The 22,523-nt window shown below is 46.2% G+C and overlaps 1 protein-coding gene across 4 annotated transcripts in view; it reads left to right on the top strand.

Annotated features, from left to right (window-relative positions):
• Positions 1–22,523, top strand: part of REV1 (DNA-directed DNA polymerase) — a 95,952-nt gene that overhangs the window by 39,145 nt on the left and 34,284 nt on the right. For 3 of the 4 annotated variants that reach the window (XM_086490213.1, XM_086490214.1, XM_086490215.1), the window contains exons 2-9: positions 9,652–9,720; positions 9,815–9,971; positions 10,039–10,154; positions 10,233–10,309; positions 10,389–10,774; positions 15,326–15,469; positions 15,561–15,693; positions 15,832–15,920. In XM_086490213.1, coding sequence (XP_086346339.1) covers positions 9,652–9,720; positions 9,815–9,971; positions 10,039–10,154; positions 10,233–10,309; positions 10,389–10,774; positions 15,326–15,469; positions 15,561–15,693; positions 15,832–15,920 — 1,171 coding nt within the window. The remainder of the gene's footprint in view (positions 1–9,651; positions 9,721–9,814; positions 9,972–10,038; positions 10,155–10,232; positions 10,310–10,388; positions 10,775–15,325; positions 15,470–15,560; positions 15,694–15,831; positions 15,921–22,523) is intronic. The other variant, XM_086490216.1, reaches the window with a different exon arrangement.

The following is a 22,523-nucleotide window of genomic DNA, read 5'->3' as shown; positions in this document are numbered from 1 at the left end:
TCACCCGAGGAAGAAGGATGATTTTCAAGAGAGTGTGGGTGTCCCTAACCAGAACACGTACTGAGGGAATGCCGGCCGCCTTGGCAGCTACTGAGGCTGCCGTGCGAGGCGTCTCCAGGACAGTCCCAATTGCTGAGCCTATCCCGGACAAAAGTGGTAGGTACTCCCTCCTCAAACCAGGAAAGCAGACGGAGATGGGGAGGTCTACCTCCTCTACCAGAACATCTGAAGCTGGGTCAAAACCATGTCTCCACTGTCGAAAGTGGGCTCGAACTGCTCGGATGGTCATGGGGCTCATTGCGATGACCTTGGACGCCATCTCGGAGGTCTCAAACTCTATCTGATAGTAGCCACGTCCGAGGAACTGAACATCCAAGATCTTGCCCACCTCTGCGAGAAGGCGGCCTTGAGAAGATCACGCAGCTCTTCTCTGCTGGGTCTGGTGCCGAGAATCTTGCAGATGACGGAGGTTGCCTGGAGGCGCTTCTGCTGCGAGGCTCGCTTGCTCTGTGGAGGAAAACTGCCTTTTCCTTCCTCCAACCTTCCATCTCCGCTTTCCACTCCATCTTTGTGAGCCGTTTGTGTGTGAGCATGAAAGTCGCCTTCAACGTCCTTGGGGGGGGGGGGGGGGGGGGGGGGGGGTTTTATTTTGTGTGAGAGAGAGAGAGAGAGTGTAACCGGCCTGTTCAATCCAAAAAGGGCGGTAGACATTACTTCAAACCTTGATTTAGCTTTCACCCATTATTAGTCGTCTATTTTACCTGTACTTTCAAGACACAACAAAGGGGAGAGGGATACAGGCTGCTAGATTGCACCTGTATGAGTAGACGGACACCAGATTGGCCCCTAACTTAGGCGCCCCTTTCGGTATTTCTTTATTGTTCAAAAGAGGGAATAAACGTTGTGGTTCCCTACAAGCTGCCCCGCACAAACTCGGCTGAATTTCCACTGTTCCAGCTCGATTTCGGCAGCATAACTGTACTAGAACCCTTCACGGTCAGTATGCCCACGCATTAAATGACTTTCCCGACGCATACGGGCACTTTGCAAAACCTGGCGAGAATCTGCAGCACGCTGAATTCTCTGTTTTCAGCCCTGAAAATGCGCCAGATCACCTGTACAGCGGTCCCCTTGCGTCCCCGAACCTCCTGGGGGTATTAGGGTCCGTTTAGGGTCAAAACCCTAAACATGCAAAAATACACAGCAGGCTGTAATTTACTGTTTTGGGCTCCATTTCGCGTGCCGGTCGCATCCATAGCAAGTCCTCGAGCTCCCGCACCTGTAGGGCTACTTGCCCTTTGAATCGGACGAGATTTCTGGTGTGAAACCTCTCCGAATTCACCTGTACCTGCGGGGGGATTAGCCGCGAGCTAATCCAGTACCTGTGCAAGAGGCTCTTGCCTCGGCAATCGCGCATGAACCCACACAACTGTACATTGGTCAAATGAAAAGCCCACTAGAGGGGCATAACATAGTGCCAAAGGGGGGAGAGAGGGCAGTGCGTAGCGTGCAGGGCATCACTCCTGGCACCGCACTGTGCATAAGAGGGAAAGCAAGCACTCCATAGCTCTTAACCTGTGACAAAAACTGAAAATGAGGCTCTCCCAGCTTAAAATTCAGCGCCACTTCTTGTTGCATGAGGCAAGTGCACCAGAAGGGGCCACTTGGCACATTTACAAGCATTTCCCGTTTCGGGGTTGCCGCCTAAAAATCTCCCAACCTGCTGCCCAATTGACTTCACGGCAGAGTAAGAAAATGTTCCCTTTGTCATTCCGGAGGTAATGACGTCAACACATTTTCAGGTCCCAAAATAGCAGTTCCCTAAATTTTAGGAGATGCTGCCATTGTATCTTTCTAGGTCATCCGACCCTCTTTGTACACTGCGGCCACATCCAGAACTGAAATGTAGCCTCTGTAGCAAAGGATTCCACTTTGGCTAGTCAATGACACCACTTGGCTAACCATAGTCCTTGTCCAACCTTAGTGCTCTCTTGCCCTCAGGCCTGGACTCCCTCTGGACAGTTCCACACTAGCTATGCAATGTAGGGCAGTTAGATTTCCCGAGGGGTGTTTCCAAAAAGTTAAAGTAAATAGATAATAAGAAAGAAATCAACAAAAAGGATAGATAGTAGTCACACGCTGGTGACATACCTCCCTCTTGAAATCTCAAACGTCCTCGTTTGCATCTATGTCGTACATGCTTACTGTCAACACTGATGTATTCAACACCTGTCGACACATATACGACACATACATGCTCATTGTCAACCCTGGTGTACTCAACACCTCGTCGACTCATGTATTGCCTGCGTGTGAACCCTGTCCCAATGACATAGTGGTAGCTGCGCACTCTGCCATTGCTTTGAGTCACTAACTTTCCAATGACAAAATGGTAGCTGCACATTTTGCCACTGTCTTATAGTACACGTTGGATCCCGTAACACTTTCGAGCATACCCAAACCGACAGTTTAAGAATGCAGTTACACATGTACTCTTCAATAGAAGCAATCACTGTATCCTTGACAAACTGACAAGAAATACTCACTTCTATAGCACTAACCAAACTTTTGGACATTCCATAAGAGCAATTGCCAAACTGACAATCTGTACAGCTCTAACATTCATGTAACAGGTATTTCATTTGAGCTCACTTTAAATACCATGTACATCATTTGTTTCAGAAGCCATTGTCACACTGACAATCCATTTAGCTCTGAAACTCAAGGGGTCAAGGTAGGTTGCAAATCGAAGGCTTCAAGGTAAAGTGATAACACAGTTGGTGACTCTGCAAGTTCACCTTCTTCCATCCATTTAGCATCCATTGGTGGATAGTTTCTGAACTTTACCAAGTAACGCCTAGCAACCTTGCCTTTCACTTTCCTTTCTTTGTGTGCCAAAATCTGTTCCGGGACCAAGATCTCATCAAGTTCCTCGACTTCCGGCTGATCTTCAGCTGGCATATCTTCTAGCACATCACCCACATAGGGTCTGAGAAGATTCACATGAAACGCATTGTGAATCTTCCAACTGGCAGGCAATTTCAGCCTATATGCAACATCACTGATTATGTCGCATACTTGAAAAGGCCCATATTAACGCATGCTGAGCTTTGGAAACAATCTTTCCTTGCCCTTCATCTTCTTTAACCTTGCCTTTTCAAAGCGTAAAAGCACCCAATCACCAAGTGAATATACCACTTCACGACGGTGACGATTAGCTGCTTTCTTTTGCTTTGCCTGAGTCCTTTCTAAGGCCACTTTGACCTTCTTGTACATTTCATCCATGTCTTGAACATACTTATCTGCTTCAAATATCTTGTCCTTTGTATGCAGTATGGGAGGAACTTTCTTGCCACCTTCAACTATCTCAAAGGGTGCCTTGCCAGTTGATGAATGCACTGTATTATTGTATGCATACTCCACCAATGGCAAATACTGCTCCCACTTTCCTTTATGCTCTGACACACAACACTTCAGCAGATCTAGGACAATAGAATTTGCCTCTTCTGACTGTCCATCTGTTTGAGGATGAAATGACGAAGAGAATTTGAGCGTGGTGCCCATATTCTCAAAGAAACCTCTCCAGAACAAACTTGTCATGCGTGGATCACGGTCGCTAACAATCGACTGTGGCATGCCATGATACTTGAAAATATTGCTCATAAACAAGCGTGCCATCTGATCTGGCTTTATCTTCTTCCTGACAGGAATAAAATGAGCCTGCTTGCTGAATCTGCAAATAATGGTCCAAATACCATCGTTTCCTGTCTGCGTTCTCGGAAGATCAAAGATAAAATCCATAGCAATACTTTCCCATGGTTTATCTGGAATAGGTAGTGGTTGCAATAACCCTGGTGCCTTTTGCCTGTCAAACTTGACCTTTTGGCATATTAGGCATTCTCGCACAAAGGCATCCACATCTCTTCTCAATGTAGGCCAATAGAAGAATGTCTCAACCGCTTTAACTGTAGCATCGATACCACGATGCCCTGCATACGGTGGGACATGACTCTCTTCCATAACTTTCCGTCGCAATGGCTTTGTGACACACAATCTGCCATGCATCATCATGAACCCGTCTCTAAGAAGATAGTGTTCATGACGTTGTCCATCCATTAGTTGCTCCAAGACCCTTGCAAAATCTTCATCATTTGCATACTGTTCTCTCATATCATCAAGTTCATGATGATAAGGAATCGACACAGCTGAAATTTGTGGCTTCCTTGACAAGGCATCAGCCACAACGTTCTTCTTGCCTTCCACATGCACAATCTGAAAATGGAACATGGACAAAATATTTGCCCATCGCATATGCTTCTCAGATAACTTTGTTTGTGTCAAGAAGTATCGCAAGGTCTGATGATCCGTTTGGACAACGAAATCTGCACCTAGCAAGTAGTGTTTCCAACTTAAGAGCGCATGAATCACAGCCAGTAACTCTTTCTCATAGACCTACATGGTCATCTCTGGCCCTTGCAAAATTCTGCTCTCATAGGCTACTACCCTGCCATCTTGCATTAGCACTGCACCAATGCTGCTACCGCAGGCGTCACACTGGACCACAAATGACTTCCTAAGATCTGGCAACACAATGACTGGATCTGAAGTCATCTTTTCCTTTAAGAGATTAAAAGCTGAAATCTCTTTGTGTGTCCATCTAAAGGTGACTGCCTTCTTTTGAAGAGCATGTAAAGGTGAAGCAATCTCAGCGAACTTTCGGATAAACCTTCTGTAATAGGAGCATAGTCCCAAAAAGCTTCGGACATCATGCACCGTCTTCAAATTTGGCCATGACTTGATCGCTTCAACTTTTGCAGGATCCATTCTGACACCATCCTTTGAGACAATGTCTCCCAGAAAGTGAATCTCTTCTAGAAAAAACTCACTTTTCTTTGCATTGATGAGCAACCTATGACTGTGTAGCTCTTTGAACACAATGGCCAAGTGATGCCTATGCTCCTCTTCATTCTTTGAGTAGACTATCATGTCATCAAAGAATGTACCAACAAACTGCTAGTGTGGACGGAAAATTCTGTCCATCATCCTATTGAATGTAGTAGGAGCATTTGTGAGACCAAAGGGCATCACTAAAAATTCGTAAAGGCCAAACGTTGTTCTAAAAGCAGTCTTGTGCACATCCTCTGATCTAATGCGGATCTGATGGTACCCACTCTTTAGATCTATCTTGCTAAATATAGCTGCTCCTTCTAATTTGTCCATAATATCATCAATTCTAGGTATTGGAAACCTATTCTTGATGGTATTCTTGTTCAGTGCACGGTAGTTGATGCACATACGCCATGAGCCATCCTTTTTCTGCACCAACAACACTGGAGAACAGAATGGAGATGAATTGGGCTGAATCAGCCCCTTTTCTAACAGCTCCTGTACTTGGCCCATTATCTCTTTCTGCTGAGCCGCACTAACCCTGTACGGAGGCTTATTTGGTGGGCTACTGCCTGGCACCAAATCTATCGCATGGTCCTCGGGTCTCTCTGGCGGTAATTGAGACGGTAATGAATCGGAAAAATAGTCACTGTACTGTTGTAAAAACATTGACCTTTCTTTATCTAGCACAGATAAATTTGATTCATCACAATCTGACACTTCACGTGCAAAAACCAAGTACGCAGAAAGATGCTTTTTCATTACAGAAGTAATAGCAGAAGCTGATACAGTAGGAATAGACTCCCCTTTAAGCTTTACATCCAGAATGTGAGTCTTTCTCCTGCTCTGTACAGTGATCTTTTTGTTGTAGGCATCAAGAATTCCCTGTACACGAAACAACCAAGGAATACCTAACAACACATCACATCCGTCCAGTGGCATGATGTAAAATTCTTCAGCATCTATACATAGGACTGGATATGTAGACGCAACTTTCCAATGATGGGCGTCATAGCCTCTGTATGGCCAGGACATGCCAAACCTGCCTCTGCTGTATACCCCATCTCTTCAGCTCTGATTCCCAACTTTGAAGCCAATTCTGGGGAAATGAAGTTGGCTTTGGCACCTGGATCAAAGAAGATAAGCACTGTTTGATCCTTGACCTTTCCCCATGCTCTGCAAAGCTCACTTGCATCTGAATTTGGCTTGTCGCCCACCATATCTGGCACTAGACCAGCCATGGGCTTCTTTCCTTTCCTGTCTTCCTTGTCATCAGAATCAGCTGGCCTTTTCTTTGTACGCCAATTGTAAGCAATGTGGCCAGGCTGCTCACATATAAAGCATTTGTTCTTTGTCCTCAGGACCTTTTGCTCTTCTGACTTGCGAGGAAAACGTCTTTTCCATTTCTTTGCTGGTCCTTTTTCTGATTCAGCCGTAGCTTTGTCTTTCCCTGATTGACTCCTGAGTCCCTTTAGGAGCCTCATTGCGAACGTTTTTCTTGGCTGAATTTTTCCTACCTGATCCTGCCTTGACGCCAGTGTAAAATTCACAATCTTCTCCCTTGAGCAAACCATTGCCAGTGTTTGCTACCTCAATGAGCTGCGTCAAAGTAGTGACTTTTGTCTTCGTGCAGTACTTTCTCAATCCTTTGGGTAGGCCACAACAGTATTTTTCAATCTGTTCTGTCAATGGCACAAACCTATAGGAAGTTACTGGAAGTAGAGCTTTCCAAAACTTCCGATTGTAATCATCCAGATTTCTGCAAGTGGCAGCATTTAGCTGGTGCCATTCTGTCATGACATCTGCTTCAAAGTCATCAGATAACCATGCTGCTGCAAAAATCTGCTTGAAGTAAATCCATGTGGACGGAGCTTGCCCTTGAACCAATAAAGTTGTCCACCATTGTCCCGCATTCCCTGTCAAGAAAGTGGCTGCCTTGCGGACCTTTGAAGCCTCTGTAAAGTTTCCCCCTGCATAAGCCTTGTCAAACTGCTGGAGGAATGAGAGAGCCTTCTTCCTGTCATCAAACCCTGTAAAGGTCGTGAATGTCACACCTTTGCCACCTTCTTTGTACGGAGTTGGCCTCTTTAGCGGCGTTAAATTGTCATATGGAAGTGACTGAAACATGGGAACACTATTAGGGTTCATCTGTGTTCCTTGGCCGCTATTAACTTGACCTGGAAATGCGATATTTGGCTGCTGATTTGTAATTCCAGCCATACTAAAATTTGCTTGTGGCATCCCAAATTGGCCCTGAGTGCTCTGAAACCCTGGTTGCATACCCATGACACTGTACATGGGGTTAGGCATCATCGTTTGAGCACCGTCAAACACTGTTCCTGGCGTGTAAAACCGATTTCCAGGTGCATGACCAGCCATGCTCAGGAATACCGATCCACCTCCAAAATAGCCAGGGTGTACTGAAGGTGGTGGAAAGACCTGTTGCATAGCTTGTAGGTTGCTTCCCTGCCCATTAGAACCAGCTCTAGGCTGCTGAAAGGTGGCGGGCTGAACTGGTACAGCTTGAAAGACTGGCATCTCAACCACCTGTTCTTGTACCTTAGGCACAGGTTGTGGAGACTGCATGTTCTCCGTCAAGTGTGCAGGTGTTTCCATTGACTGTGCGGTATGAATCACCTGTGCTCGAGCCTTAACAAGCTTTTGAATATGATCCAGTGACCCAACTTGCTGAGACGGAACAGGAGGTTGCAGAAAGGCTAAAAGCCTCAGGTTCTGCATTACTTGTGTGAACATAGCCACAGCAGTGGCCAACTGGGTCCTGAATATATCATCATCCGTCTGTGGTGGTCTTGAGGACTCACCCACTTCATGTGTCTGTAGACCCTGTGAAGAGGAAACCTCTTCAGTCACATCATCTGGTCTGTCAGCCATAATTGCAATTCCCTGTGTCTGGTCTATGATCCCCTGTGTCTTCAAGCCCAACCTGACCAAGGCTCACTTCTATGGGAAAAAGTGATTTAATCCCGTCGATGGAACCATGTAACCGGCCTGTTCAATGCAAAAAGGGCGGTAGACTTTACTTCAAACCTTGATTTAGCTTTCACCCATTATTAGTCGTCTATTTTACCAGTACTTTCAAGACACAACAAAGGGGAGAGGGATACAGGTTGCTAGATTGCACCTGTATGAGTAGACGGACACCAGATTGGCCCCTAACTTAGGCGCCCCTTTCGGTATTTCTTTATTGTTCAAAAGAGGGAATAAACGCTGTGGTTCCCTACAAGCTCCCCCGCACAAACTTGGCTGAATTTCCACTGTTCCAGCCCGATTTCGGCAGCATAACTGTACTAGAACCCTTCACGGTCAGTATGCCCACGCATTAAATGACTTTCCCGACGCATACGGGCACTTTGCAAAACCTGGCGAGAATCTGCAGCACGCTGAATTCTCTGTTTTCAGCCCTGAAAATGCGCCAGATCACCTGTACAGCGGTCCCCTTGCGTCCCCGAACCTCCTGGGGGTATTAGGGTCCGTTTAGGGCCAAAACCCTAAACCTGCAAAAATACACAGCAGGCTGTAATTTACTGTTTTGGGCTCCATTTCGCGTGCCGGTCGCATCCATAGCAAGTCCTTGAGCTCCCGCACCTGTAGGGCTACTTGCCCTTTGAATCGGACGAGATTTCTGGCGTGAAACCTCTCCGAATTCACCTGTACCTGCGGGGGGATTAGCCACTAGCTAATCCAGTACCTGTGCAAGAGGCTCTTGCCTCGGCAATCGCGCATGAACCCACACAACTGTACATTGGTCAAATGAAAAGCCCACTAGAGGGGCATAACATACTGCCAAAGGGGAGACAGAGGGCAGTGCGTAGCGTGCAGGGCATCACTCCTGGCACCGCACTGTGCATAAGAGGGAAAGCAAACACTCCATAGCTCTTAACCTGTGACAAAAACTGAAAATGAGGCTCTCCCAGCTTAAAATTCAGCGCCACTTCTTGTTGCATGAGGCAAGTGCACCAGAAGGTGCCACTTGGCACATTTACAAGCATTTTCCCGTTTCGGGGTTGCCACCTAAAAATCTCCCAACCGGCTGCCTAGTTGACTTCACGGCAGAGTAAGAAAATGTTCCCTTTGTCATTCCGGAGGTAATGACGTCAACACACTTTCAGGTCCCAAAATAGCAGTTCCCTAAATTTTAGGAGATGCTGCCATTGTATCTTTCTAGGTCATCCGACCCTCTTCGTACACTGCGGCCACATCCAGAACTGAAATGTAGCCTCTGTAGCAAAGGATTCCACTTTGGCTAGTCAATGACCCCACTTGGCTAACCATAGTCCTTGTCCAACCTTAGTGCTCTCTTGCCCTCAGGCCTGGACTCCCTCTGGACAGTTCCACACTAGCTATGCAATGCAGGGCAGTTAGATTTCCCGAGGGGTGTTTCCAAAAAGTGAAAGTAAATAGATAATAAGAAAGAAATCAACAAAAAGGATAGATAGTAGTCACACGCTGGTGAGAGAGAGAGAGAGAGAGAGAGAGAGAGAGAGAGAGAGAGAGAGAGAGAGAGAGAGAGAACCCCACAAATCCCACCAATGCCATGCCCTTGAGGTCTTATTGAGTTTCTCTTTTTACAAAAAACACAGCAAGTTAATTAATGCTACTAGCTAACGACCACTAGAATTCATAATGTACCTATTGCCCATCGAAGTTTTAAAAGAGATTTGAGAGATTTGAGAGAGAGAGAGAGAGAGAGAGAGAGAGAGAGGATTTGCATTTTTCAAGTGTTCTTTTGAATGCTTTTGCTAGGTATATGGCTGAGAAGAAGAGAAAGTTAGCCTTACAGTACCAAGCTGATGCAAGCAACAGAGTTCTAAGGTGCAGTTTCCTCGTCTAGCAAAACTGCAATTTTCTTGCTGTCTCCTATTTACGGTGCAATCTGACTGTGGGAGCGTTAACATATTTGTGCCAGTACCTCGACATCGTCTACCTTTGGTTCATCATCCTGGACTGCAGAGCTTGTTACAAGTGTCAATGGTTCCAATGCAGCAGTTCCATGTAATGAATTAACCAAGCTTTTTAACGGAATCTCAATCTTTGTGGACGGTTTCACTACTCCATCTCATCAGGTAGGCTTTGAAAAAAGGGTTTTTGCTTGCTGGAGTTCAGATCTCAGCAATGTGGTGTACGTTCCAGGATTTGCGCGATCTCATGCTCGAACATGGGGGGATGTTTCAAAATTACTTCTCGCGGGATCTTGTGACACACATAATATGTACCACTCTTCCTGACAGCAAAATAAGAGATCATAGGTATTCAAAGAAATGAAACTCTTGCTTTTTATATATCAACAGTCATTAATTGATAAGGTCTTTATTTTGTGGTGGCAGGTCTTTCAGTAGAGGCTTGCCGATTGTTAAGCCTTCATGGATTGTGGATTCCATATCTTGTGGAAGAGTTCTACCTAGTTAGTCATCTGCATTTGCTGCTTTTCTCCTTGTCTCCTCTCTTGTTGTGAACTGATGCTATGTTTTGTTGCCCGACAGTTTCATTGTATGCTCATGAGCGGATTGCACACAGTCATCCCAACCAACTTACGATGTCAAAATTTTTTGATTACACAAAAGAGGATGCAAGAAAGCCCTCATACTATCGAGGCATCATTCCAGCGTCAGAACCATCTACATGCATCCGTGAAGAGACACCTTATGAGGGACAGGAGTGCATAGTCAATACTGATGTGGTGCATGATACGAGGCACTTGCAATCAATTCAAGAACCTTTGTGCAAAGAAAACCTCGAGTCTGATTTGCATATAAAGAACTTGGTTTCTTCAGGTGCACGGGATGATAAAAAGCCTGTGAGCTGTTCAGAAAATGTTCGATCACACTGTGCATTGGGAGATGCAAACTTTGTACAGAACTACTTTAAGGTTTTTATTTTCCAAGCTTTTCTCTATAAACATGTTGGAGCACTTTCCTTGACATAACATATTCTGCACGCGCGCGCTCACACACATTTTTTATTTTTTTTTGTGTAAATCATGCTTTGATTTACAAGTGGGAAACCTCAAAACGAGGAAAACCCACAGTAAAAAAGTACAACAAGCGGAGCTTTGTGATGCTCCGATAGCTAGAAACAATCAAAGAAAATCTTGTAAGCTTCAAGAGAGATATCTCCACATCATAAGCATAATGTAGGGCTTGTCCGAGCAAAAACTTGAAGTAAGGGAAAGGGTCAATTTGTAATGCATGAAACATCCGAGAGTTGGGCTGGTGCCATATGGTCCACATAACCCAAAATTTGACCCAACTGAAGGTCTCAAACTGAGACTGTGGCGGTTGAAGAACGCCAAAAATCCAAAACCATCTATGAAAGATTCCATATGGGAAACGAAGGCGCAAAGCAGAGGACACCTGCATGATGAAAGTCCCGGAGCAGTGGCAATCCCAAAGCAAATGCGTAACAGACTCGTCAACACCAATACACCGGACACAACGAGTGGAAGCAATGCGTCGTGCATGCAACAAAGTACCAACCGGTAGAGAGCCCACCATGCATCTCCACAAGAAAACGCGTTCCTTGAGTGGTAACTGATTCTTCCAAATGCGAGAGAGTGTTTTTTGCCACCACAATTGATATTTGGAGAGTGACCACAATTGATTTCCATGAGCCACAATCCATGCATCAGACTACAACAAGGCATAAACAGACCCAGCGGATATGCAGTTCGTCCTAATATGGCCGAGATGCCAATCAGAAAGCCCCCCCCCACACACACACACTTTTTTTAGTACAAACATACAAGCGTATAATAATGACTACATCGCAAACGAAAAATGTTTACATGATGATGACAAGAAAATCAAGATTAACATGGCAAGCTAATACAAGCTCATAGCATGCCAGGTAAAGCATCTTATCTTCAGATATACAAAGCAATTCAATGGCTGATATTATCCCAGGTGACGATGTAATGTGACTCAGCAAAACTCAACTTTCTTTATGCACTACGAATAGCAAAGAGAAACATGAAGGTGTTGACAATCAAACCCAAACCTTACCTCACTGGCTACCTACATAACAGGACACAACCCAACTTTCGCACAACTGAAAGCTCACTGAACCTAGGTACGACAAGATTGAAAACATATTCTCTATGAGCAAAAGCTGCTTGGCCCAGACAAGAGAAAACCTAGGAAGAGGGCAACATTGTACTATACATTGAACCCCGTCCCAAGCAGAGGGATATGTACACACACACACACATGTATACATGTATATATGTATGTGTGTGTGTGTGCACATATGTGAAGAGGGATATCTATCCCCCCCCCCCTTCCTCCCCTCATAGCATCTCAAGTGAATAGCCCTACGTGATCCGAATATTTATTTTGGCTTTAGGTATATATTCTATTGATTTGTCAAAGACTTGGGTAGGGCAATTTGTTGAGGGGGGTACTTAAGGCCCGCAAAGCTAGCATATAAGGAGCATCCAAGCCCCCATTGTAAATTACTAATTTATTTTCTAGTTGGCTGGTTCAACAATCTCTCTCTCTCTCTCTCTCTCTCTCTCTCTCTCTCTCTCTCTCTCTCTCTCTCTCTCGGACATGGATAGAGCCGATACAGGAGTTGGGCACAAAGATGGCTTTCTATAGAGAGCATCTTCTCCACCTCACGGGGGAGGGGTTTGTGATTCGACCTAGCTATATGGACACGCATCTTTCTCATGGTTTGCGTTGTGCCATTGGCCAGATACGCACGTCCTCACATCAGCTCGAGATTGAGACTGGCAGATTCAGAGAGACACCAGCAGATAGCAGGATATGCCGCTTATGCCATCTAGAGCCAGAGACAGAGGTATATTACTCATAGTTACCGGGGAACGCCCCCTAGCCCTCGTTCCGGCGTTCCGGGGGGCAGTTCCCTTCCCGAACGTTCCGGAACGTCCCGGAATGTCTGACGTTCCGGGTGGCCAATGCAAACCGGAACGGCCGTTCCGGAACGTTCCGAAACGCCCCCGGAACGTTCCGGAATGCCCCTGGAACGGCCAACGGCTACAAACAAATTTGGCAAAAATTGAAAAAATTGAAGTTAATGTTTGGGCTTCTTTTGAAAGTGTGCAAGGCCTCAAGGACTCATAAAATGCACCCCCCTCCCCCTTTCTCTTCACAAGCTAATCCTCAAGGCTCAAGCTCTCTCCCTCTCACTCTCAAGATCTCTCCCTCTCAAGACTCACTCTCTCAAGGCTCAAGGCTTCAAGCCTTCAAGCTCTCTTCCTCTCCCTCCCACTCTCTCAAATCTCTCCCTCTCCATCTCTCTCTCTCTCTCTCTCTCTCTCTCTCTCTCATCATCTAGTCATAGCAAGGTTGAATGGTCTTCAAAACGAGTTTTTTGTGAGTATTAGAGTCAAAGCACTCTAATACTCCTTGTATTTAAACACAAGGAGCTAAAAATTTCACTATTTGGGTGTTTTTTATACCTCCCGTTCCGCGACGTTCCCGTTCCGGACCCCTAGCCGTTCCCCCGTTCCGCGGGGATCCCGTTGCCATTCCCGTTCCGCGTTCCGGGTAACTATGATATTACTTATGTCATTGCACAATGTACTATGAGATACGAGGCCGTTTTCATTGTCTATTCAGAGAAGGTTTTGGGCCTCTAGCTAGGGTCATGAGGTATGAGGATCAGGAGATGTCTTGGGATATATCTACTTGAGTTACATAGGCATAGAGAAACTTTACTGAGGAGAGCTGAAGAGAGACAACCCCAGAGACAAATCACAGATTTCTTCACACTAGATAGTGTTCACCCAGAAGAACAGATAGAGGAGCAGCCAACAGTGGAGAGGTCTGCCCGCACTATGGCATTCTCATAGACCGAGCATTGGAGCTAGGCAGATCTAGACGACCCCGATGGAGAAGAGGAGCTACACAGTATCGAAGGAGGCTACAACAAAGGATTCGAGCCATACTTTTTCGTCGTCCAGAGGGCAAATGAAGATGGATCTCTACTTTCCTCCCATATTGTCTACACATTGTACTGCTTAGTTCACACATTTCACGCTTTCACCTTTCACACCTATAAGCTTAGTTTAGGATTCCGCAGTATTTATATTTGGTTATCCTAGTTTAATTTATTTTGTTAATCTAACTTCGTATTAGATACACCGCATTGTAACTTTCTGGTCTCATAGGTCACTTTGGCCTTTTGAAGACGTTGATATAACATTTCATTTCATTTCATTCTCTCTCTCTCTCTCTCTCTCTCTCTCTCTCTCTCTCTCTCTCTCTCTCTCTCGTGTATTCTTCCCATTGCTCTACGCTTCCGACTTTGACATGGTATCAAAGCCAAGGGAGGAGATTGCTGCATGGAGAAGAGGAATAGAAGATCGGCTCCAGGTTGCTTGCGTTTTGATCTGCAGCATTGTCTTTGGGTTCCATCGGCACAAGCGTTTTGAGATGCCCGCTCGACCTTCCAAGTGGTGGCGCCTCCACGGTCATCGTTTTCAGGTGTGTTCTTAGAGGCAGGTCCTCAGCGGCACCGAATTTGGCCACTGCCCACAGCGTTTTGATATGCCGACGACGCAAGGGGTGGATTTCGACAGTGCTTTCTGCGGGGTTTTGAGATGCCGTCTGCAACAACCTCATCACCGTGAAGCTCCAACGGCCAACACTGCTTCCTTTTGCTACTTGCAAGGGGCAGCGTTTTGAAACGCTGGAGGAAGGAGGGGGGTTTCTATGTATTCCATCTTGAAGTGCATGGCATGAGAGGCCCAAAGGACAGTGGCAAGAGGTTGTTCTCAAGGTGATCTCAAGAAACGAAGACGAACCAAAACGAACTCTCAGCTATGGAAAGTGGTTCGACCAGCACCCAATTAGCAGCCTATGCACGGATGAAGCTCTCAAGGAATCCGTCAATTTGTTTGGCTCGGGAATGTGAAGCCAAAGGCAAATGCACGAGTTTGCTAGAGGACAAAGGCAAAGGCAAGCTCGACAAGGACGGTGTCACAAACTGTTGATGTGTCAAGCCACTGAAGACCCAGAGGGTTAGGGCTCCCCGAGCCTAACCCTAGCCAACCTGGCTGAGGGGCTCAAACCCTAATAGAAGCAGAACAAGACGAAGTTCTCGCTAACTTACAGATCCTCGCTGAGTGGCCCAAGTTTTAGAGAAGGGTAGGATCGTTGGTACATACTAGATAACTCTGTCTTGCACCTCTGGAGCCACGATAGGAACTTAATAGCCAGACCTTTGTCTCAATGTATATGCCGGTGTACTTATGTGTTTGGATGCATGTGAGGATATATTTCATCTCTTTCTAACACCCAATGTTGTGAATTGATGACATTAGTGGCAATGTTGTAGTATCAGGAAATGGAGCTGATGAAGGACAATTTTCTTGATTTCATCTGAGTTTCAAAATTTTCAGTTATGGTGTACATTTTTCCTGGAGATGGCAACAATTTATCCTTTTTTTTTTGGGTAGAACTCGAGGCTCCACTTCATTGGAACTTGGAGATCACGCTATCATAATCGTTTTAATAGTAGCAGGGTAGAGAAAGATCAACAGCTTGAAAATTCACGTATGCTAGCTGACAATGGGCATCGAATAGTCATGCATGTTGACATGGTAAGCCGTGTAGTACTGCTGAGCCAAACATTTGTCTGTTCTGAGTTGAATCTTGTCAAAACTATAAGCAGCACCAGTGTTCAATGGACAGGACTGCTTCTTTGTTTCTGTAGTAGTGAGGAATCAGTCTGAACTTGCTGGAAAGCCAGTTGTTGTATGCCATTCAGAAAAAACACAGGGGACAGCTGAGATCTCATCATCTAACTATGCAGCACGTGCGTTTGGTATGCATCTTGTTGGTCTTGTTGCAACACATAATCCCTTTAATTTATGTGTTTGGTGCTTTTGTAAAGCTTTTATTGGATCGACTTGAAACTCCAGGGTTTTGTTGTGCGCTCTCATCGATAAAGCATGTTTTGTAGGTGTCAGATCTGGCATGTTCATCCGAGATGCTAAAGCATTATGCCCTGAACTACAGGTTGTTCCCTATGATTTTGGAGCTTATGAACAGGTGCAGCCTACATCCACTAAAGTACTTCATGGGATCCGTGCTTAGTTTGGATCCATTTTTCATTTAAGCAGTGTCTCAAGGGGGCTTGTGACAAGTTTTTTCCGACTTTAATTAGTGCACCTTATACCCTTTCTATCTTCAAGTAAACATGCTGCTTGAAAGGACAAAATGACTGTTGTGCAGATGCCTGTCACTTCTTTGTTTCAATAAGTAGGAATCAGTTTTTCAGCGGATTCTTTTGTGGTTGCTGATCAATGGCGATTACGGATTTAGAAGGAAAACCATGGGGTCAGCTTTTTGGATTCCAGACCAGTGGGTTTGGTCATCTCCTAATGCTGTTGTCTCTGTTTTTTGAGATTCCACTTGGATTTAACCGACTTGCCTCCATTCCCGGTTATTTGATCGATTTTGAAGCACAATTTTTGAAAGGGCAGAGTAGCTCCCAGAATCATGTATTTAATATGGATGGTTAATTGCTCCTGGTGGGTTGGCACATGGGCTATTCACAGAGGTTATGATCCCCAACTGGTGAGATGAGGTGCGTACGCCGTAACTGATCAATAACACATCTAATGCCGTGGGATAGGTGGGTGCCCATATACTTGGGGCGTGAGATAAACCCATCATCTGTCGTCTGGAGAAGATGATCTCGATAAGAAGCCATCTTTGTCCCCAACTCATGTGACAGAGACAGCCAAGTCCTCCCAGTATCAAGCTGAATAAGATCATGTCTAATAATCTTGCTTATCTTTGAATGTGTGAGGGTGAGGGATGGTGCATCCACTGAAAACCCCTAGACTAGGTAGGTATGCAAGCCTAACCTACATCCTCATTGTCATCAACATCGGCATCACATAATGCATCAGCTCAAAACATATGGGGAGGGGTAAAATCACACGAGGGCTAATGAGGTGCACAGTGGGGATAAAATCACACGAAAACATATGGTGAGGGTTAAAATCACACAAGGTCTAATGAGGTGCACCCAGGATAGTAGACAATGGTGATCATCTCATGAGCTCTCTCATGGGTCCGTTCAGTATGACCTTAGTGTCCTCCATGGTCAGCTCTTTGGGCCGGGGGGGGGGGGGGGGGGGGGGGGGGGGGGGGGGGGGTGGGGGGGGCGTGGGCGTGCTCGCTTTTGCTCAATGATGCTCCGTAGCCTCTGATGTAGACCTCGTCTATGGTGTGAAGATCCTTGCATCCCCGGGGGTCATGAGCGGCCAAGCTGGATGGCTCGATCAAGAAGAATGCCCCAATGAGGGTGTGAGTGGGTAACCTGTGGTAGGCCATCCCGAGTAGTCCCTTACAAAGTAGTGATCGGGCTCTGTATGGATCCTCTATGTGCAGGTTCTCTGCTTCTAAGGGTAGTCTCTCTGAGTCCACGGATCTCGAGCAAGAAGAGACCTAGGCACCTCTGATCATAGTAATCCATGATGCGGGATAAGGGGCCAAAGCCCTCTCTGAATAAGCAATGAAAACGCCTGCGGATCTCATCGTATGCTGTGCATTGGCAGGTATAGTGCTCCTCTGTCTCTGGCTCATACCTGGCATAATGTCTCCTCTGGGGGTTATACCAGAGTAACAGGGAACGACCGGAACGGGCCCTTGCCGTTTCCGGAACGTGTTCCCACCCGAGCCATGCACTCGAAACAGGAACATACACGGAACAGCGTTACGCCCAACTGTGTAACCAGAACGGGGCCGGAATGTTAGTCGGAACGCCGGAACAGCAGCCTGTACGAAACGGCATTTGAAAATTTATGATCGTTTAAAAAAAAAAGAGCCGATCGTGGCAGCGTGTTAGAACGTTTTTTTTTTGGGGGGGGGGGGGGTGGCTTTCCTATATAATGCCTCATCCCTCCCTCAAGTCTTCAAGCTCTCAAGACTCAACCTCAAGCCTCAAGGCTCGCCGCCGCCTGTGACGTCGCTCAAGCCTCAAGCCTCACATGCTCTAGCCTCTCCCCATCCCTTGGGCCTCAAGCCTTCAAGGCTCAAGCTTGAAGCTCGGAGCTCTCTCCATTCATTCTCCCTCTAAGTCTTGTCTACGGTCTCTCCCCCCCTCTCTTGCCACTTGGGCCTCAAGGCTTTAAGCCTCAAGGCTCAAGAGTCAACTTTCAAGCCCTCAAGCTTCAAGTCTCTCCCTCTCTCCCTCGTCTACGGTCTCTCCCCCCCTCTCTTGCCACTTGGGCCTCAACTTTCAAGCCTCAAGGCTCAAGAGTCAACTTTCAAGCCCTCAAGCTTCAAGTCTCTGACCCATGCAAGGGATCTACTTTCAGAAGTCCTTGCTCGTCTGTTTAATCGGGCATGTGTGAAGGATTACCTGAATCTTAGAAATTATCTACTATCGTACCTATTTTCAAGTCGGGAGATCCTATGATACCCGGGAACTACCGTACCATTACAGTGGGTCACACATTGACCCGACTGTACGCATCCATTCTGGAACAAAAACTGAGTAGATGGGCAGAGAATGAGGGCATAAGGGCAACAGGACAAGCTCGATTCAGGAGAGGTTATTCCACTTTAGATCATATTCTTACGCTCAGAGCCATTATTGAGGAAGGAAGAGCAAGCGGGAGAAGGATGTATTGTTGCTTTGTGGATTTTCGGAAAGCTTTTGATACAGTACCAAGGGCCAGATTGATGCGCAGAATGCAAGAGTTAGGGGTCCCCAAAGAGATTATCTGGGGGATCATGGCCTTATACGGGTCAGTAACTGGTTATGTACGTAATCCAGAAGGGGATTCCGACATTGTTCATTCCACCGTTGGAGTAAAGCAGGGATGCCCACTGTCCCCTACTTTATTTGGTATGTATATAGATGAGGTATCAGATTACATTGATAGAGAGGGTGACAGAGGTGCCCCACTTGCAGGGTCATGGATCCCTTTGTTGTTGTATGCAGATGATATTGTATTGATAGCAGAATCACCGGATCGAATGCAGAGGCAGTTAGATGCATTACATAAATTCGCGGAGGACAGCGGACTGTCGGTAAATTTGGGTAAAACCAAAGTTATGGTGTTTAACACCACACCGCAGTGGGTTAGGAGATCGGCACCTACATTTGCATATGGCCAGGATACAGTAGAGTACACAGATGCATACACATACCTTGGTGTGGTATTTACAGGACCGAAGTTTACTCTTAAGAAAGCAACAGATGCTAGATTGTCCAGAGCCTCTGCGGCCTTGGGAGGGTTGGAGAGGATGTGTCACAAGTGCAGTTTCAGGAACCACGAACAAAACTTTGGCTCTTTGATACTGAGGTGGCTTCAACTATGCTTTATGGGGTCCATATTTGGGGACCATTTGTGGATCAAGATACTTGGAAGTCAATGGAGAGACCTTTGGTATCTATGATTTCCCGAATGATTAGAGCCAAGGCCTCCGTACCACACGCAATTATCCGAGCGGAACTAGCTACCCCTCCGATAGAAATTGAAGCTCTTACCAGATCAGTGTCCTTTATACATGGTTTATGGGATACAAATAATTGCCGATATACTAGATTGGCCCTCGAATCCTCTCGACAATTAGCAACGAAAGGAGATACATCATGCTGGTATGCGCAACTGGCCTCGTGGTTTCAGAGACACGGGTTCAGTATGGAAAGATTACCCCCCTTCCAATACTCTCTTGAGGCTCCATCACTGGCAATCACACGAGCGGAGATTAATAAAATCATCCGCCAAGATCTTATACAGTTGGACACGGGTAGACCCTACACAAGAATTGGGCACGAAGATGGCCGACTACAAAGAAAACTTCCTACAGCTATCTGAAGATGGTTTTGTGATTCGCCCGAGCTACATGGATACCCACCTGTCTCATGGTTTGAGATGTGCTACTGGTCAGATTCGTACATCCTCACACCAGCTGGAAATTGAATTTGGCAGATTTAGGGGAATCCCACATGAGAGCAGAATTTGCAAGTTATGCGGAATGGAGCCGGAGACAGAATTACACTACATATGCCATTGCACCGTATACTATGAGATACGTGGGCGTTTCCATTGCCTATTTAAAGAAGGCTTTGGACCTCTAGATAGAGTCATGCAATACCAAGATCAAAGGTGCTTAGGCCTGTACCTACTGGAACTACATCGGCACAGGGATAATGTAACCGGCTTGTTTAACTTCAAAAAGGGCGGTAGGCTTTACTTCAAACCTTGATTTAGCTTTCACCCATTATTAGTCGTCTATTCTACCTGTGCTATAATGACACAAGAGAGGGGAATGGGATACAGATGCTAGAATGCATCTGTATGCGAAGACCGACACCAAACTGGCCCCTAAATTAGGCGCCCCTTTTGGTATTTCTTTATTCTTTAACAGAGGGAATAAAAGTTGTGGTTCCCTACAAGCTGCCCCGCACAATCTTGGCTGAATTTCAACTGTTCTGGCCTGATTTCAACAGCATAACTGTACTAGGACCCTTCACCATCAGTATTCCCACGCATTGGATGACTTTCCCGACGCATACGGACACTTTGCAAAACCTGGCGAGAATCTGCAGCACGCTGAATTCTCTGTTTTTTGCCCCGAAAATGCGCCAGATCACCTGTACTGCGGTTCCCTTGCGTCCCCGAACCTCCTGGGGGTATTAGGGTCCGTTTAGGGCCAAAACCCTAAACCTGCAAAAATACACAACAGGCTGTACAATTCACTGTCTCGGGCTCCGTTTCGCGTGCCGGTCGCATTCGTAGCAAGTCCTCGAGCTCCCGCCCTGTAGGGCTACTTGCCCTTTGAATCGGACGAGATTTCGCACGTGAAACCTCTCCGAATCACTTGTACCTACGGGGGATTAGCCGCTAGCTAATCCAGTACCTGTGCAAGAGGCTCTTGCCTCGGCAATCGCGCATGAACCCACACAACTGTACATTGGTCAATCTGATGAGCCCACTAGAGGGGCATAACCATAAAGAATAGGGGAGAGAGAGAGCAGTGAGAGGTGTGCAGGTCATGACATCCTGCACCTCAGTGTACATAGAGGGTAAACCAGCACTCCATTGAAGCTCTCCCACCTGTGACAGCACTCAAAAACGAGCTCACAGCTGAAAATCACGTTTTTGCCTTCTCTTTAAGTAGTAAACTGGCCTCAGAGTGCCAAGTGTCACTCATTTGTGCATTTTCCCGCTTTAGACCCTCGGGTCTAAAAATATATCACCTGCAGCCTCTGTTCACTTGGCCACAGAGTAACAAAATGATCCCCATGTCAAATTGCACGTAATGACGCGAAGACATTTTGCCGTCCAAAAATAGCAATCCCTAAAATTTAGGAGTTTCTGCCATTACATTCTTCTAGGTCATCTGACCCTCTTTGTACACTGCAGCCACACCCAGAAGTGAAAGTAGCAAAGGATTCCGCTTTGGCTTGCCAATGACCCCACTTTGGCTAACCATAGTCCTTGTCCAACCTTAGTGCTCTTTAGCCCTTAGGCCTGGACTCTCTCTGAACAGTTCCACACTGGCTATGCAATGCAGGGCAGTTAGATTTCCAGAGGGGTGTTTCCAAAAGGTAAAACAAACGAAATTCCCCAAAGAAAGAGAAAATAAACAAAAATGCCACTGGCTGGTGACAAATAATCTAATGAGAAGACAAAGAGCACTAGAGCCTCAGAGGCAGATCACAGATTTCTTTGGATCGAGAGACGCAAGAATGGAAGGAGAAGCAAGAGGCCAGCAGCAAGCACAAAGGAGTACCCACATTCATACCAAAGGCACCAAGAATGCTCCTAAGAAGTTTATCTAATACTTTGTATTTAGTTTTTCGCATTTATTTTCACACTTTCACACTTTTCAGACATTGTAACAGATTCACCACTTTTGTATCAGTTTGGTCTCATAGGTCACTCTGGCCTTTTGAAGACGTTAATATAACATTTCATTTCATTTCATTTCTCCCTCTTTCGCTCAAGCCTCAAGGCTCAAGTTTCAAGCTCCATGCCACAATCTCTCTCTCTCTCTCTCTCTCTCTCTCTCTCTCTCTCTCTCTCTCTCTCTCTCTCAAGCTCCCTCCCTCTCTCGAGTGACGAGTCTCATGGCCCAAGCTTCCGTATCAAGTGAATGTGTGTCCTTGGGCGCGAAGAAGAAGAAGGATGAAGCTTCATGGTGGGATGAAGTGCATTGCCTATTCCAAAGGGGAGATGTATTTTGCCCACTCCCATGACGCCACTGAGACAGGAAAATCAGCAGATGTCCTTGCGGGTGAGTGGGCCTCCGCCGTAGAGACCATTGGGTCAGACCTTGTGATAGGTCTAGTCACCGATGGGGAGACATCAAATAGGGCAGCCGAAGCTATTTTGGAAGGCGCTTATCCTCACATCACGGTGCCCTTTTGCATGACACATTGTCTTAACAACCTCTTGAAGGATTTTGGCAAACTACCTTGGATAGAGCCTCTCATTGCATCCACGTCCAAGGTGGTTGCTTTCATCAGCAACCACAACATACTTTGAGCCGAGTTCTTGAAGCGGTTGGGGGGCAAAGTGCTTCTAAAGTATTGTGAGACCTGCTTCAAGAACTCGGCTCAAAGTATGTTTACTTGATGATGCTGGCTACGTCACCACTTTTGGACAGAACATGTGGAAGATATCC

This window comes from Adiantum capillus-veneris, chromosome 19 (genome assembly GCF_014529385.1).
Source record: "Adiantum capillus-veneris isolate H3 chromosome 19, ASM1452938v2, whole genome shotgun sequence".
NCBI lineage: Eukaryota > Viridiplantae > Streptophyta > Polypodiopsida > Polypodiales > Pteridaceae > Adiantum > Adiantum capillus-veneris.
This window is presented reverse-complemented; position numbering and strand designations above follow the sequence as displayed.